The sequence below is a fragment of the Miscanthus floridulus genome, chromosome 9 (genome assembly GCF_019320115.1).
Source record: "Miscanthus floridulus cultivar M001 chromosome 9, ASM1932011v1, whole genome shotgun sequence".
Lineage (NCBI taxonomy): Eukaryota > Viridiplantae > Streptophyta > Magnoliopsida > Poales > Poaceae > Miscanthus > Miscanthus floridulus.
The window spans coordinates 43,169,549-43,183,865 of NC_089588.1; the positions used below are offsets into that span (position 1 = coordinate 43,169,549).

Here is a 14,317-nt window from a genome sequence, read left to right on the forward strand (position 1 = left end):
CGGTCACTCCTCCATGTACACTTGTACTTGTCGATGTCCCTAGGTGTCAGCCACCGTGGCTGGTCCTCCAGCGCTCCGATCCCTCAGTCCAAGCCTCACGTCCGCCCTTCACCGCTCCCGGTCCATCGGCATGGCCCGTCTCTACTTGACCTTCACCTCGCCATCGACCACCGCCTCCGAGCTCCACACCTGCGCACCACAAGTCAAGTGACATATTGCACAAACCAACTCACGCCATGGTTAGTTCACCAACTCAGCCCAAGACGCGAATCATGTTGACAATCACTCATCACACAAGACCACATGGGCACATATCAACCATGTGTCCGCATTCTTATTATGTTTCTTCATTAAACACAGTGTTACTAAACTCAAGTTAGTTAAGTTTGTTAGGATGAAGTTAAAGCAAGCATATATCTTAATTGCAAGGACCATATATAAATCTATTTAAAAATGCTAGGACCTAATATCCTTGCAATATTTAAATAATGAATACCATTATGCAACTTTTTACAAATTACATTTATGCATATGTCCAAGCTTGCTTATAGTAAGTTCAGTTTGATAAAGGGTCATCAAGAATCGATATGGTCACATCATTAAAGGATGAGGCATTGACGGAATCAATCTTTTCATTGCATGATTTGAAACCATAAAGATGATAATAACCTTAATCAAGTTCTTGAATTACACATGATAAAAGATAGTATAGAGTGTTGCACAAGACCGATATTTACAATGAGTTAAATTTAGTCCTTCAAATGTGTTAGAACAATATGATAAGATTTCATATTTACCTGCCTATTGTCATGTCATCATATTTATAAAATGATAATCAATTTTTTACCTGCTTTGGTTTAAGAGGAGGGAATGGGGGATAGAGAGAAAAGGGTTAAGAAGATGAATGGGAGTTGCATGAGACAGAAAACAGGTAGGAAAAAGGGGGTGGGAGCACAATAAGATGGGAGGTGGGGAATAAGATGAAGATGGTGAGAAAGGGAGATGACAGCCATGTGCATGCTAACATTTATTTATGACATTGTGTGCAAAAATATTTTAAATACTCTCATCTAATTTATATCTATAATATATGTTTTTTTGTAGTACGAACAAAGGAGATATCAACATAGCAATACGCCATATATACTATACACCTAAATATTTGAGTTAGGCCAGGATATGTTGACATACCGTACCCTATTGAATCATTGCAAAGATCAATTATTTTTTACATGATACATATGAATTGGCTAGTAACAAAATATTAATATTTATTCATTATGCCTGAAATGTTTTTTATAACACATAGGTGTCTACCAGTTTAAACAAACTAGTCCGTGCATATACATACAGATACAGATACACTAGTAGAAGCAAACAATGGTCGTCACACACATCTTGGTATAATACGGTGGCTTTAGGCTCCATCGAGATTCCCAGAAACAAATGGTGCGCTGCAAGAGGCGGCTACATCTCGACAATGAGGTTCCCAAAAACCAGCGCCGTGATGAAGCTAGCAACGGTCCCTGCAATCTCGCCAAACATGTTCTCAAGCATGTGGTCGACATTCAGGGCGCCACCACCCACGTCGTCCTGGTTTCGGTTGTTGGCCTCCCAGCTGCGGCGAGCCGTTTCCTTGAGGCACGCCACGTGCAGGTCTACAGCCTCGCCGTCCACGTCGCAGCGGTACGCCCAGAACCAACGGCGGCGGCCCTCATTCTCTGGGCACAATGCACACGGCCGTGATGCCTTCCGGTGGAGATCGAAGGCACGGCCGTCCAGGATAATGCGGTCCGGCAGGGCCGCGCAGCACGGGTGGAGGTCGAGGTCTTGCTCGGAGCAGTGGTAGACGAAACCCCTCGTGGCGTCGCCACAAGCGTCGCAGAACCTCCTGCCCTCGTGGACCGGGGACGACGGGGCCTCATGGAGGAACCGGAACTCGAACTGCTTGCCGTAGCCGAACAGAGGATGCACCAGAGGATCCCCTGCGAGTGCGCAACGCGTGTGGAGGTCGTCCAAGGATTGGCCCCCGCCGCCGTAGTCGCACCTGTACCTGGGCCCGTAACCGGGCTCCTTGCAGCCGTCGCACAAGAACGGCGCGCCAGCGTCTGTCATCAGCTTCAGCTTGTGCTCCGGGCGGGCGGGATGGCAGATCTCGGAGGGAGAATCGTTGTCCGACGATCCAGACTCTCTCTCCAAGTACAAGGGCGTTGGACCCCAATCAATGGTTCCTAGTTCAGCCGTACTGAAATACGATGGAGGATCCTTGTGCGACGAGCCGAGTGGTTCCTCCATAAACAAATCACTAAGATATACAAGTGTTAAAAAATTATCTTAAATAAAGTATAAAACAAAAATAGGTGCCCTGATGTCCTCCAACTTAGTATTAGTTCCTCCATACTTGATGGTTCCGTCGCGCTGAAATATAACCTATCCACGCGTTCAAAATTTAACTTAAATAAATGACAAACAAATTTAGATCAACTCTCTAACTTAATTTAAAAAGGAAATATTCTCTCTCATACGTCATACATATTATTAATTTCAATTATTAACCAATGGTAACAAGAGATATTTTTTTTATGTGTCATTTAATTTACCATATATATATATATATAATATCTAAAATTTCTACAATACCTTGTATACCCGTCCGACCATTCCGGAAAACAACTTTGATGTTGACACCTTATGCGCCTTGGAGACCTTGGCCCTTGTTTTACCCTATAATCCAAAATTTGGTACTATACAAAAAGAAGATTCATCGTCACATCAAACTTGCGGTACATGCATGGAGTACTAAATGTTGACGAAATCAAAAACTAATTGCACAGTTTGGTTGTACTTTGTGAGACGAACGTTTTGAGCCTAATTAGTCAACGATTGGACAATTATTACCAAATACAAACGAAATGCTACAGTGCGCTACAGTTCCTTGAATTTTTGGCGGCGCCAACTTTGAGGGCAAACTAAACGCGCCCTTGGATAGCAAACTGCACTATACTCCGGGTCCGGAAAAGTCCACGGAAGGCCCTAGACAATCAGTTCGATTAAAAAAAGGATAAGATTTGAAATAATTAATTAATGCGGCGGCATAAATTGTGCAGGCCTTCTCCCTAGGGTCCTCTCCTCGCCGGCGGAAGCCGGTGGCCTTGAGCAGGACGGCAGCCGAGCGTTCCTCTTGCCGCGCGTTGGGCTTCCAGCAGCCTGTTCGCTGGTTGGTTTCTGGGCCGATAAACTCGGCTGGTGCTAGTTTGTTGTGAGAGAAAACACTATTGACTGTTCAGCCAGAAAATGGCACCGCCGCCACCGCCATCGAGTTCGGCGTCCGTAGTCCGCGGCCTGATCTGTCGTCCCTGTGCGCGGATCCACCATCCTTCGGCTTGGATCTGTCTTTTCGGCGGTGGCTGGCGCTGGCATGGAGGTCGGGCTGTGTGAGCCGCCGACTCCGGCTTCGCGTGCTCCGCTCATCCCAAATCCGGAGTCCCTCTGGCCTCTGCTGTCGCTCGCACGGCAAGCGGGGGCTGCTCCCTATCCTCTATCCTCACCTTCCTCCTTTGGTGTTGGTTGACCGAGCGGCGTCTGTAACTCGTTCTCACGACTGCAACAGTGCGAGCGATCGTCCCGTCTTCAGCGCCTCGGCACTTCCCTAGGGGTCCGATCGGCCGGTTCCCAGAGTGTTCGGCTGGTATGAAAGGACTGTTTATGCTGGTATGAAAATACTGTTCATGCTATATTTTGTGAGAAAAAAATATTGCTCCGGCTGAAAAAAAAAAAAAAAAACCAGCCAGCCGAACACTCCGTCCATTGGGCCCTTGGCCAGATCTGGCTAGCCCCGGCCAGATTCGCCCCCTACCCTCACCTTCCTCCATGGGTGCCGGTCCCGAGCGACTTCACCTACATCCGTGGGACTGCTGCTCACCTCGGCTTCCTTCCACATCTTTCTTCTGTTGAGCCTTCCTAATTTAGGCTGGTGGTTGCTACCATGACTCTGCGAGTGTCTGTCTTCGGCACATGTGTTCCGTCAGCGCTCTCCTTGTTGGTGGTGTCACTAAAACAAATCCCAGGTGGATCCACCTCTTCCACCAACCCCCTTCGTGGCTTCCTCCCCATGTGCCATGGCTTGTCTATGACATGTACTTAGTTGCTGTAATATTTCCTGATTTTCTCTCTCTGCTTTGTCTCTCCACACACCCTCTTCTACACTTTGTACACCTTCTGGTATGCCGAAAGTATGGTGTATCCGTTTGAGCTTTTAGCTCCTCCGTTTCAATATAGTAGGTGGGAACTTCTCCCGAATTGATCGAAAAATAAATAAATATAGTATCCTGCCCCCGCCAACAGCAAATAGAGACAAAAAAAAAAAACTTGCCATGTCCCTGAATATATATATAGCTGGGCACAGGACACTACATTCTAATTCGACATTATCTATACGCCTTCCTAATCCTATGGTACCTGTTCCATCAATATTTTCAGACTTATATAATGCATTTTCAATTGAACCAAGTCATCACATTAAGTTTGACCCAGTCGGTAGAAAATAATGTTATGATCTACCACATCAAAAAGATAAATTATGTATCTAATTAAGTTCATTTAGTAGTGTAGTAAATATTAGAGAAATTTTAAATTGGGTCAAACTTAGAATGTTTGAGACAACTAAAAATCCATTTTGTTTCAGGGTTGAGAGAGTAGGTCGAGGATCTTTTGGTTTGCCCTCTCGCTCTGTTTTGAAGAAGACTGGCCATCTTTGAATGGAAGATGGAAAAAAATCAATATTATGTGCCATAGGAGTATATATTTTTGTCATTTTTATATTTGAAAATAAAACTAACATTTTGTTATAGTATTTCCAGTGTAGTACTAAAATACATATATAGTCCAAGTCCAGTGCCATATGATGTACCAAAAGTTTTGTATTTACTATGGGCATAGATTTTTTTTTTTTTTTTTGGAAAAATAGCATACGGTCGATAGTTTGCATACAACAGATTAATAAATCGTACCATTCTGCGCAGCGGGCGATCACTCTCATCCAATTGGCTAACAATATCCTTGATTATAGGCCTTTTATGGCGATCACTCTCATCCAATTGGCTAACAATATCCTTGATTATAGGCCTTTTATGGCGATCATTCTCCATGCACCTTCTTGCAATTTCGATACATCTTTTCACTTGTTTGCAATCTACTTCAAGTGATGCATAGTTGGGTATCTCTTGTAGACATTTTTTCCATTTCTCATGAACCTTGGAAGTCAAAACACAGAGTACAGCAGTACAGATACAGTTAACATCAATGAAAATTGGAAGCGTACCTGGCAACAAAACATAGTACCGACTGCCCTCTTGCAAATATGGGTTCATGTTTTGAACACGTGAATCAATAACAACAGACCGTAGGAAATTATTGGCGCAGTTAGGTGATCAGAAGGTGAGCCTCTTGCACTACAAAACTCGAGCTTTTTTAATAACTCTAACTAATTAAACAATATGATAACAAGCACAACTTGTAGATTGAAGAGTCTGAGCTATAATTTATCCCTTCGTTCCAAAGACTAATGTATTTCCAATTTAGTTTGTCCTGAGCCAAACGTTCTGTAATTTCAACCGAGTTATAGAAAAATGTACTAATATTTATGGTATTAAATTAGTTTATGAGTTAAGACTAAATATGTATTGGTGCAACATTTATTTGGTGTTCTAGATGGAGTATTAGCCAAAGGTTGACAAAAGCATTAGGACTAAAATGATTTTAGACATTGCTGCAGAGTGAAGTAAGGGAGAGATGATTTGTTCTGCATGTGGAGGCAGTTGCATGGATTTTTTTTTATTCCAAAGGATGGAAGATTAATAACAGACTTGGCTTCCTTTAATTTTTAATTTTTTTCAAGTAATGTTTGATTTCCATATGCAGCTGCTGGATAGCTAGAAACGTTGTAATATAAGTCAGGCTGCATGCTTAACCAGAGGCCAGGAACTATCCTTTTCCAAAAAAAAATAGTACACAACATATGGGAAACTAACACATGGTAAATCTAACGGTATTTTCTTACTATGTCACAAGCTGTGATGTGAACTTGGTGCAATGAGGTCCTAATGGAACTCGTACGTAAAAAATAACATATTCTTACATGTTCAACAAATTCTTCGGCGCCCATGTCGGCAACATCTGAGTAGTCCGTAATTTCAGTGACGATTATTTTTGTAATTATAACACCTAAACTGTATATATCATACTCCTTCGAGATCACTTGATAATTAATGAACTCCGGCGGTAGGTATCCACTGCAGCACAACATTAATGACAAAGGTAAGGTGAGATTGAGGAATATATACTATTCACTTGAGCATTATTCTTACATTGTCCCTAGAGGAGTCAATGTCCTTTTGGAATTCTCTTCACCAATGAGCCTAGATAAACCAAAATCTGATATTTTTGGCACCATCTCTTGGTTGAGCAGTATATTATCCGGTTTTAGATCCAAATGGAAAACGGGAAACTCCAATCCCTCTTGAAGATATTCTAAACCCTCGCAGATTCCATTAATTATTCTATAGCGTGTCGGCCAATCCTTGCCAAGATTTGTACCTGCAAGAGCAAACACGATATAATCAATGAATAATTTTGTATTCACATGCATGGCAGACAAAATATTCATGCAATACCGTGATAATCACCAACCAGAAAGGAGCTTGCCAAGGCTTCCATTGCGCAGATACTCAAGGCAGAGTGCCCTGTGTATCCTTTGACACACTATTAGTTTGCCTTTGTACTCTCGGACTTCTTCTTCAGCTTCATCGCAGAACCCTACTAGTCGGACAATATTGGGATGCTTGAGCCGCTTAAGGATTTCAAATTCATTTTCGAACTGCTTGTCATTGATATTAGCCATGAAACGGAGCATCTTCACAGCAACCTCTTCTCCATCTTCCAGCACTCCCTATTCAGGATTAACTTTTGTAGGTACTCATACAAAGGTTGTATTGTTTTTATGCTCGTATGGGTTGGATTTGAAACAAAAAAAAAGTAAATAAATAGCTACAAGCACCATTTGTTTTGTCCACGTACATATAAACAACCATGGTCTTCATGTTTTATCAGTTTTACCTTGAAGACTTGTCCAAACGCACCGCGCCCAAGCTCCTCGGAGAAATCATTTGTAATCAGTTTTATCAATTCGAATGGTAGCTTCTTTAGATTGTCACTTTTTCGGTTGCGCTTGTTCTCCATGTTGTATGCGTTTACTCCTGTACAGCCTGTTAGCAGCACCCTGTTCTCTTCATTATTACTACTGCCACTGCTCCTGCTTTTGCAACAAATGATAGAATAATCAGAAATAGAATGACTTTTAGCAAATAATTAAATTAAGCAAATTGAGGAGATGTGCGTTCAGCAGCAGGAGTACCATTCCATGAAGCTTCTTGATCTTTTGAGCTCACCGGCCGGCTGTGCTGGTTCGGTCGCCGCCGTCGCCCCCTGCGGCCCGAGGTTCCCCGGTGTTCCGACGAAGCAATCTTGTTCGTGTCAAAAGCCAAAAGGCCAAGTTACCATATATATTCAACAAAAGGTCAAACAAACTCTGATTATGGATTTATGGTGTGGTGCGTTGCTGTGGTTCAGTGGAGCATGCATGTGGCGTAGTACTACCTCCGGGAGCCTGGGTGTTGGCAGGCTTGGGTTCAGCGGCAGACGCCTGTGGTTGCTCGTCCGCCTTGTTCCGCGGCCGGTCGATGAGGTATCCTATGTAGCACGGCAAACGAAAGATGATTAGAGAGAGAACGAGAGGGATGGAGCGAGACAGTGAACCTTGTGGCGGCACCCACCTCCGGGAACACGGTCGCCCATGGCAGATGTACCGATTTGTGGCCAAACAGCCTCCTCCTCTGCAGCTGCTCCGGCGGCGGTGGGTGGGACGCCGAGTCGACGACCAAGAGACATGGCAAGCAGGAGACGCCCTCCACCACGCGTTATATCAGCAGGGCGTACGTGCTCGGTCAATATGTGGGGTAAGCGTCCGTCGTCCGATGACACGCTTTCCACGCCCAGTGACCGGCGTTATATTTCCAAGGCCAGATTTCAAATTCTGTTAAAATTATAAGTATAACATACTGCAATACTCTCTTTGAGCTTTGACCATTAAATTTATCACTTATTCTTAGCTAGCATGGTGGATTCTAATATAGAATGTTCTCAAATTACGTATGACGATGGCAAGTCAGAAAATTAATCTCCATTTGGAGGGAAGCTTCACCTTCCCTTCTGGTTCGTTGCACGGTGCCTGCAGGCCGCAACTGCCGCTTGACGCCGCCCACACGCAGCCCCAACTGAGGGAAAAGCTTCCCCGCTTGTGTATGTGGCCGCACGGCTTATCTCTGCTGTGACCCACCACTACCGGATTCAGCTTCAGGCACTCGGCAAATGCCGATATACACTCGGCAAATGCCGCTCGGTAAACAGTTTATCGACAAAGACCTCTTTGCCGAGTGCACTTTATCGGGCACGTGCTAATCTGACATTCGGCAAAGAAAAGTCGCCGTGACAGCGGCTTTGGCGAAGGTCAAGCACTCGGCAAAGGTCGCCGCTTTGCCGAGCGCCGTTGACTCAGACACTCGGCAAAGGTGGCCACTGTGCCGAGTGCCACTGTCAAGACACTCGGCAAACAGGCGACCTTTGCCGAGTGCCTGGCTCGTGGCACTCGGCAAATCTGTGATGTTTGCCGAGTGCAATGGCCTTTGCACTCGGCAAAACATGTTCCCAGGTAGTCACTTTGCCGAGTGTCATGGCCATTGCACTCGGCAAAGTGACTGAAAACAACCTTTTTTATTTATTTTTTACATGCCATGCAAATAAATAGAAGATATATATAACAAACATCACCAACATCACATATATATCACAAACGTCATATATATATATATATCACAAATGTCACATGTCTCACAATATATCACAAATAAGTTCACAAGTAATTCAAGTGCTCCATCATCTACAACTGAAGTCCTTGTCATCATCCAGTTATATCTTTTTATCCCAAATTCCTTGGCTATATTTTCCATTCGCTCATCACTGCTATCATCACTACTGAAGTCCTTGTCATCATCCTCATCTTCTTCTTTTTCATCATCATCATCACTGTCTAGGTCTTCAGATTCCTCATTTCCTTCCCCTTTATATGAGTATCCAACCTGTGAATATGCACCTTTGCTAGCAGGAGGCTGTGAGGATTGAGGTCTACCAGAAACAAGAACAAACAATAACTAAGAGTGAAACCAGAAAAAAAAATTAAACACAGGAATTGATGAAAACTAAACTGTATCTCACAGAGAAGCAACGATACGAGTCACACCAAATGGTTAAAATAAACATTCTAGGTATGCATACTGTTATGCACCACATTATTTAAGTCTGGTTTCCATCTGGAATATTCAGATGAATAAATTGGTGTCTACTCAGGTATGAGCTGATTTGTGCACTTATTCGGTAGATTCAAGTATCCAACTAACGACCTGCTAGTTCAAAAAATCAGGAATGTCCAATTAAATGCTTTCATCTTGTTCAATTTGGCTGATGTCCACAAATGAGCTAGATTATTTGGGAAGTCTCTCCCTCTATCTTTCTTCTCTGTCCCCATACTAGCATCACTCTATTCCAACTTTTGTTAATGATTGTTTTCTTGGTCCTAGGTTAAACTTCTTTTGCTCATAAATTTAGAGTTAAGCTAGTCCAGGCAAATGCCAATGCATATGAGAGCTAATCATGCTAGGAACATAGCAAATCACAAGAGCGACAGACATTGGCAATGACATACACATCTGCATAAACAAGTGTCAAGTTTATCAGCTTTTGTAATTTAACTAAACATATCTTTTTTATTATTTTCAGATAAACATGAACACATAATAACGAGTAGGCTGTCTATGGCACAACGACAGGACTAGATGAAAATATTTTTATCCTAATCAGTCCTTAAGGTTTAGAGTGCTGAAAATACAGGTTGTAGCCACCTAAACCTGCAAGCGCAAGCCTCTTCTTTCTGTGCTTGTTGGGAGGAATATTAATTTGTCAAATGCGGTGAAATGTGCCAACAGAAACAGCCCAAATTGAAATTCTCTGAAAAATATCTTCCTTTTAACAACCATCAAGATGTTTTCTAGTAGTCAATGACATACTAAATATGTACAAAGCATTCAAGATGATATTTATTAAGTTCAAGACTTCAAGCACTCTTTGACTGAATCAGCATAAAAAAAGTTGATAAAACCAATATGGTGTTTTTTTATCAGACTTTCATTATGATTATGCAAAAGCGTTAAACAGTTAAAAACATATCGGTAATACCCAGATACACATGTGTTTAAGCAATTAATCCTCTTAAGAATGAAAATATTCTAGAAGAAATTTATAAGGCTATACAATTTACTCCAACAGAAATTTTCAATGATAAAAAATCATACAGTCCTCTAATGTCAGTTGTCCGTGTAGTTTCCTTAGTCATACAATACTTCAATGTCTATTATAAGCGCTGCTTCCCTGAGCAACAACAACCACAAAATATCTTGCAAACCTTTGAGTTTGATGAAGTACTTTACTCATTCGGAATCAGAACTTATACCAATGCATGAATGCAATTTTTATTAGGTAGAGCAGCAAAGAGAAACTTGAGAGTGGAATCTGTCTGAATAACTGTCTTTAGAAAAGGGGTGTAAAACAATAGTGATCCATGTGCATAGTAACGACCTAGGAACAAGTTCCTTTTACTACTCTGTTGTCAGTACTAGTACTATACTCATATTTTCTATGAATCCTATTGTAGGGTCAATCCTCTAACCTACCCCAAGTTGCTAGGGACTACCGGCTTTTGTGGTAGTGGTGGTGTCATTTGGTAGAGCAAAGAATTACTGCTCTCATTCCTTAACATTTCACAGCAATGTTCTGTGTATAAATGTAACTATGTAAGTTGCAAGAGCAGGAGAGGAAATAGAGAACACATAATTAAGAGCAGGCGTACTTGTCGAAGCTAAAGGGGAGAAGAGCTTTTGCCTCCAACTCTTGAACAACATGCTGCAAACCGGCCTCATCAGAAACTGCGAAAAGAAGCTAGGTAAATGTTCAGTTAACTAGTGCTATGAATTGAGAAATAGCACCCTTTTTCTGTGCTAATTTAGGAACAAACAAAGTGTGGATCAGGACAATCCCTCAAGTGATGTAAATGGATGCAAGACATGAAATTCCTAAAGCAACAGCAATAGAACAGAGAAACCAAAAAGGTACCGACATCCTCTGCGACGATGCTTAATCAAATCCCGATAACGTTCAAAATTAACAAATTCCTCTAACTCTTCCTCTTCTTCAGATTTCTCTTGGACTCGAAAAGGACGAGAGCTCGAGTCTCGGATAAAATCAAGCAATGCACGGCCATCAAATCTGTTCATTATAAATATAATGGGTATCGATTTTCTTGTTCTTAGGATAATCTATCATAAACACAAGAAAAGGTAGTTACCTGTCAATCAAAACATCTTGCTTTCCATTCCATGGTATCCTGCAAGAAAGCATAGTGAATGAGTAGTAGCAATCAAGCAATGACAACAAGCCGTCATTTCGAATTTTCAGTAAACTGAATATTTTTACAAGAAAGAGATAATATCCATTTTTTGGAGATAACAGACTATGCTTCATCAGAGGAAATTGCCAATGCCATGGTTTTATCCGAGACTCAGCGCCGCAGTCTCCATCATCAGCTATTACAGTAAACTTTCAACTCGTACAGGATAACCCATGAGACCAAATCCGGAACAGTGCCTCCGCTGCGACCAAGCATCGCACCGCACCGAGAGAGAAGGAAAGATCGTGAGAGAGGGCGGGGCACGCACAATCCCTGCTGGTCCTCGGTGGCCTGGTACAGGGCGTCATCGCGGTGGACGCGGCACCGCGTGCTGGAGACCTGGAGCGCCTGCTTCGGGTCGCCGCGGCGGCGAGCGAGGTAGGCGGCGCGGGCGCGGGCGGCGGCGGCGGCGCTGGCGCGGTCAGCTGCCTGCGTGCGTGTGTGCGGTGTGTGGCCGAGGTTAAATCGCCTTTGCCGAGTGCCCCGATCCGGCACTTGCCAAACTTTTTTTTATTTTTTTTAATTCTCTACCGAGTGCCACTGGGTTTGACATTCGGCAAAGAGAGTTTTTTTTTTAAAAAAAATTATTTGCCGAGTGCACTCGATCTGGCACTCGGCAAAGTATTTTTTAAAATTTTTTAAATTCTTTGTCGAGTGCCATCCGGTCTGACACTCAGCAAAGAGGGTTTTTTTTTAAAAAAAATTAAAATTCTTTGCTGAGTGCCAGCTGTCCTAGCACTCAGCAAAGAGGCTTCTTTGTCGAGCGCCAAACGCAGACACTCGGCAAATCGTTTTTATTTTTTTTCTTTCTGCCTCCAAACTTTTTTTTGTAGTCCTCATACAATACCTGATACTTCATGTTCCAATGTGGCACATTTCTCAGATTTTTTCTATATTTCTTTAATTTACTTTATTTAATTGAATTTTCTTGGATAATTCAAATTATAACAGCTAGTCATTCAAATAATGAAAAAAATGAATGGAAAAATGATATTCATGTTATTTAGTATAATGTGAGGCCGTATTCAGGAACAGACCACTAATTTCGAACATATTGTTCACGAAACATGATCATGAACTTACGGTCGAGTTGTTTTTAAATTCTATAAAAAACAAACAAAGACCGAAAATCTTGAAACTTATCGAGATGTCTTGAAATCATGAAACTTGTCGAGATGTCATGATAAAAAACCTCATTGGCCTCTTCACGAAATCATGAAACTTCTTCGGAGATTCTTCGGTTTACAAGCATCGTACGTGACAACTTGCATGAAATCTTCTCAAATTTTTATCATAGCCTCCACATATGATATCATGACATTTTAACAAGTTTTATGATTTTCAGACTTCGTTTGCTTTTTATAGAATTTAAAAATAACTCGACCGCAAGTTTGTGGTCATATTTCGTGAATAAGATATTCGAAATTGGTGGTCTGTTCCTAGATATAGCTCACATTATACTAAATAACATAAATATCATTTTCCATTCATTTTTTTCATTATTCGAATGACTAGCAGTTATAATTTGAATTATCCAAGAAAATTCAATTAAATGAAATAAATTAAAAAATATAGAAAAAGTCCGAGAAATGTGCCACATTAGAACATAGAGTACTAGGTATTGTATGAGGACTGCAGGAAAAGTTTGGAGATCAAAAGTGAAAAAAATATGATTTACCGAGTGTCAAAAAATAACACTAGGCATATCACCGCTTTGCCGAGTGTCAGGAGAGACACTCGGCAAAGGGTTAACGGCGGTGACCCTTTGCCGAGTGTTCTGGTTTGCCGAGTGCCCGACACTCGGCAAACCTGGTCTTTACCGAGTGTTATTGTTAGTGCCAGTTGTTTGCCGAGTGCTTTCTCTCTGGCACTCGGTAAACCACCTCTTTGCTGTGCCCCCGATAAAAAGCACTCGGTAAAGTCTGAGACACTCGGCAAAGAAGTCGTCTTCGGTAGTGCACAGTGGAAGTTTTTTTTTGTGTGTGGTTGGAGGGTTTGTAGTTGCTGTTGTGGTGGGATAAGGCTGCGGGGCAGTTTCGGTACGCCAAAAGAGGTCATCGTGCTCCAGACATTTACGGATTCCCTCACTCTTTCACTTTTCCCATCCGGTTCTTGTTGTTTCAATTTTCCCTCTCCTTCAACTGAGCAGCGTTTGAGCCACAACCCCCTTCCCCCAGCTGTCTCCCGAAGCATCCCCTTCCAAAACCCTAGATAGGCCTTTTCACTTCTCTCTTCATCCTTATCCCTAGCTATTGTTGCTTAGGGCGAAAAGGAGGCGAAGCAAGTTTCCGGCGATGATTCCACCGGTCCCCTTCCTCTCTGGTGGTCGGAAAGGCGTCAGAGAGGGAGGAGGGCCAGTGAATCGCTGTGCGAATGTATATAGGCTAGGTAGTTATCTGTCTAGGTCTAGCTTGTGCTTGCCGTCGATAGTCGATGGTGTAGTTAGGGTTTGCCGGGGGATGTTGCTCCTCTGCGGCTTGCTTTTCCTGGCGGCGCCAGCGAGGCGGCAGTGGCAGCGTCGCAGGGGAATAACTTTTCTCAGTCTCTCCCTCGCCCCTTTGGCGTTCTTCTCTGGCGTCAACAGCAGGACCGGGGAGGAGGGGATCTGCAGACGAATCCCATGTACAGGAGTCCGGGGCCGGTAAGTCGTCATCTTTGCCAGATGGCGGTGTTGCTAGCCTTCCTCTTCCTCAAGTTTGTAGGGCA

The 14,317-nt window shown here is 42.8% G+C and overlaps 2 protein-coding genes across 4 annotated transcripts; both read right to left on the reverse strand.

Annotated features, from left to right (window-relative positions):
• Positions 1-1,263: 1,263 nt before the first annotated feature.
• LOC136483675 (uncharacterized) lies at positions 1,264-8,031 on the reverse strand. Of its 3 annotated transcripts, none has more exons than XM_066480805.1 (10): positions 7,830-8,031; positions 7,654-7,746; positions 7,412-7,520; positions 7,075-7,309; positions 6,688-6,946; positions 6,366-6,594; positions 6,137-6,290; positions 5,010-5,252; positions 2,641-2,744; positions 1,264-2,305 (listed from the first exon to the last, which is right to left on the reverse strand). In XM_066480805.1, the coding sequence occupies exons 1-10, from the start codon at positions 7,942-7,944 to the stop codon at positions 1,468-1,470; spliced, it is 2,379 nt and encodes a 792-aa protein (XP_066336902.1). In that variant the 5' UTR covers positions 7,945-8,031; the 3' UTR covers positions 1,264-1,467. The 3 variants fall into 3 exon arrangements, with proteins under 3 accessions (XP_066336902.1, XP_066336903.1, XP_066336901.1); XM_066480806.1 differs by having other exon boundaries at positions 7,114-7,312; XM_066480804.1 differs by having other exon boundaries at positions 7,075-7,312.
• Positions 8,032-8,888: 857 nt separating this feature from the next.
• On the reverse strand, positions 8,889-14,264 carry LOC136479738 (uncharacterized). Its single transcript, XM_066477506.1, has 6 exons — positions 14,065-14,264; positions 11,880-12,080; positions 11,510-11,548; positions 11,282-11,430; positions 11,015-11,090; positions 8,889-9,237 (listed from the first exon to the last, which is right to left on the reverse strand). The coding sequence occupies exons 1-6, from the start codon at positions 14,262-14,264 to the stop codon at positions 8,889-8,891; spliced, it is 1,014 nt and encodes a 337-aa protein (XP_066333603.1).
• Positions 14,265-14,317: the final 53 nt, after the last annotated feature.

Coding starts and splice junctions, on each gene's coding strand:
- LOC136483675 (XM_066480804.1), bottom strand. CDS start 7,944: ATGTCTCTTGGTCGTCGACTCGGCGTCCCACCCACCGCCGCCGGAGCA. Junction 6,291..6,365: donor TTGACTCCTCTAGGGACAAT/GTAAGAATAATG, acceptor GTTGTGCTGCAG/TGGATACCTACCGCCGGAGT. Junction 2,745..5,009: donor ATCGCCCGCTGCGCAGAATG/GTACGATTTATT, acceptor CTTTTTGTATAG/TACCAAATTTTGGATTATAG.
- LOC136479738 (XM_066477506.1), bottom strand. CDS start 14,264: ATGACGACTTACCGGCCCCGGACTCCTGTACATGGGATTCGTCTGCAG. Junction 11,549..11,879: donor ACCGAGGACCAGCAGGGATT/GTGCGTGCCCCG, acceptor GCTTTCTTGCAG/GATACCATGGAATGGAAAGC. Junction 9,238..11,014: donor CTCCCCTTTAGCTTCGACAA/GTACGCCTGCTC, acceptor TGTTTCTGGTAG/ACCTCAATCCTCACAGCCTC.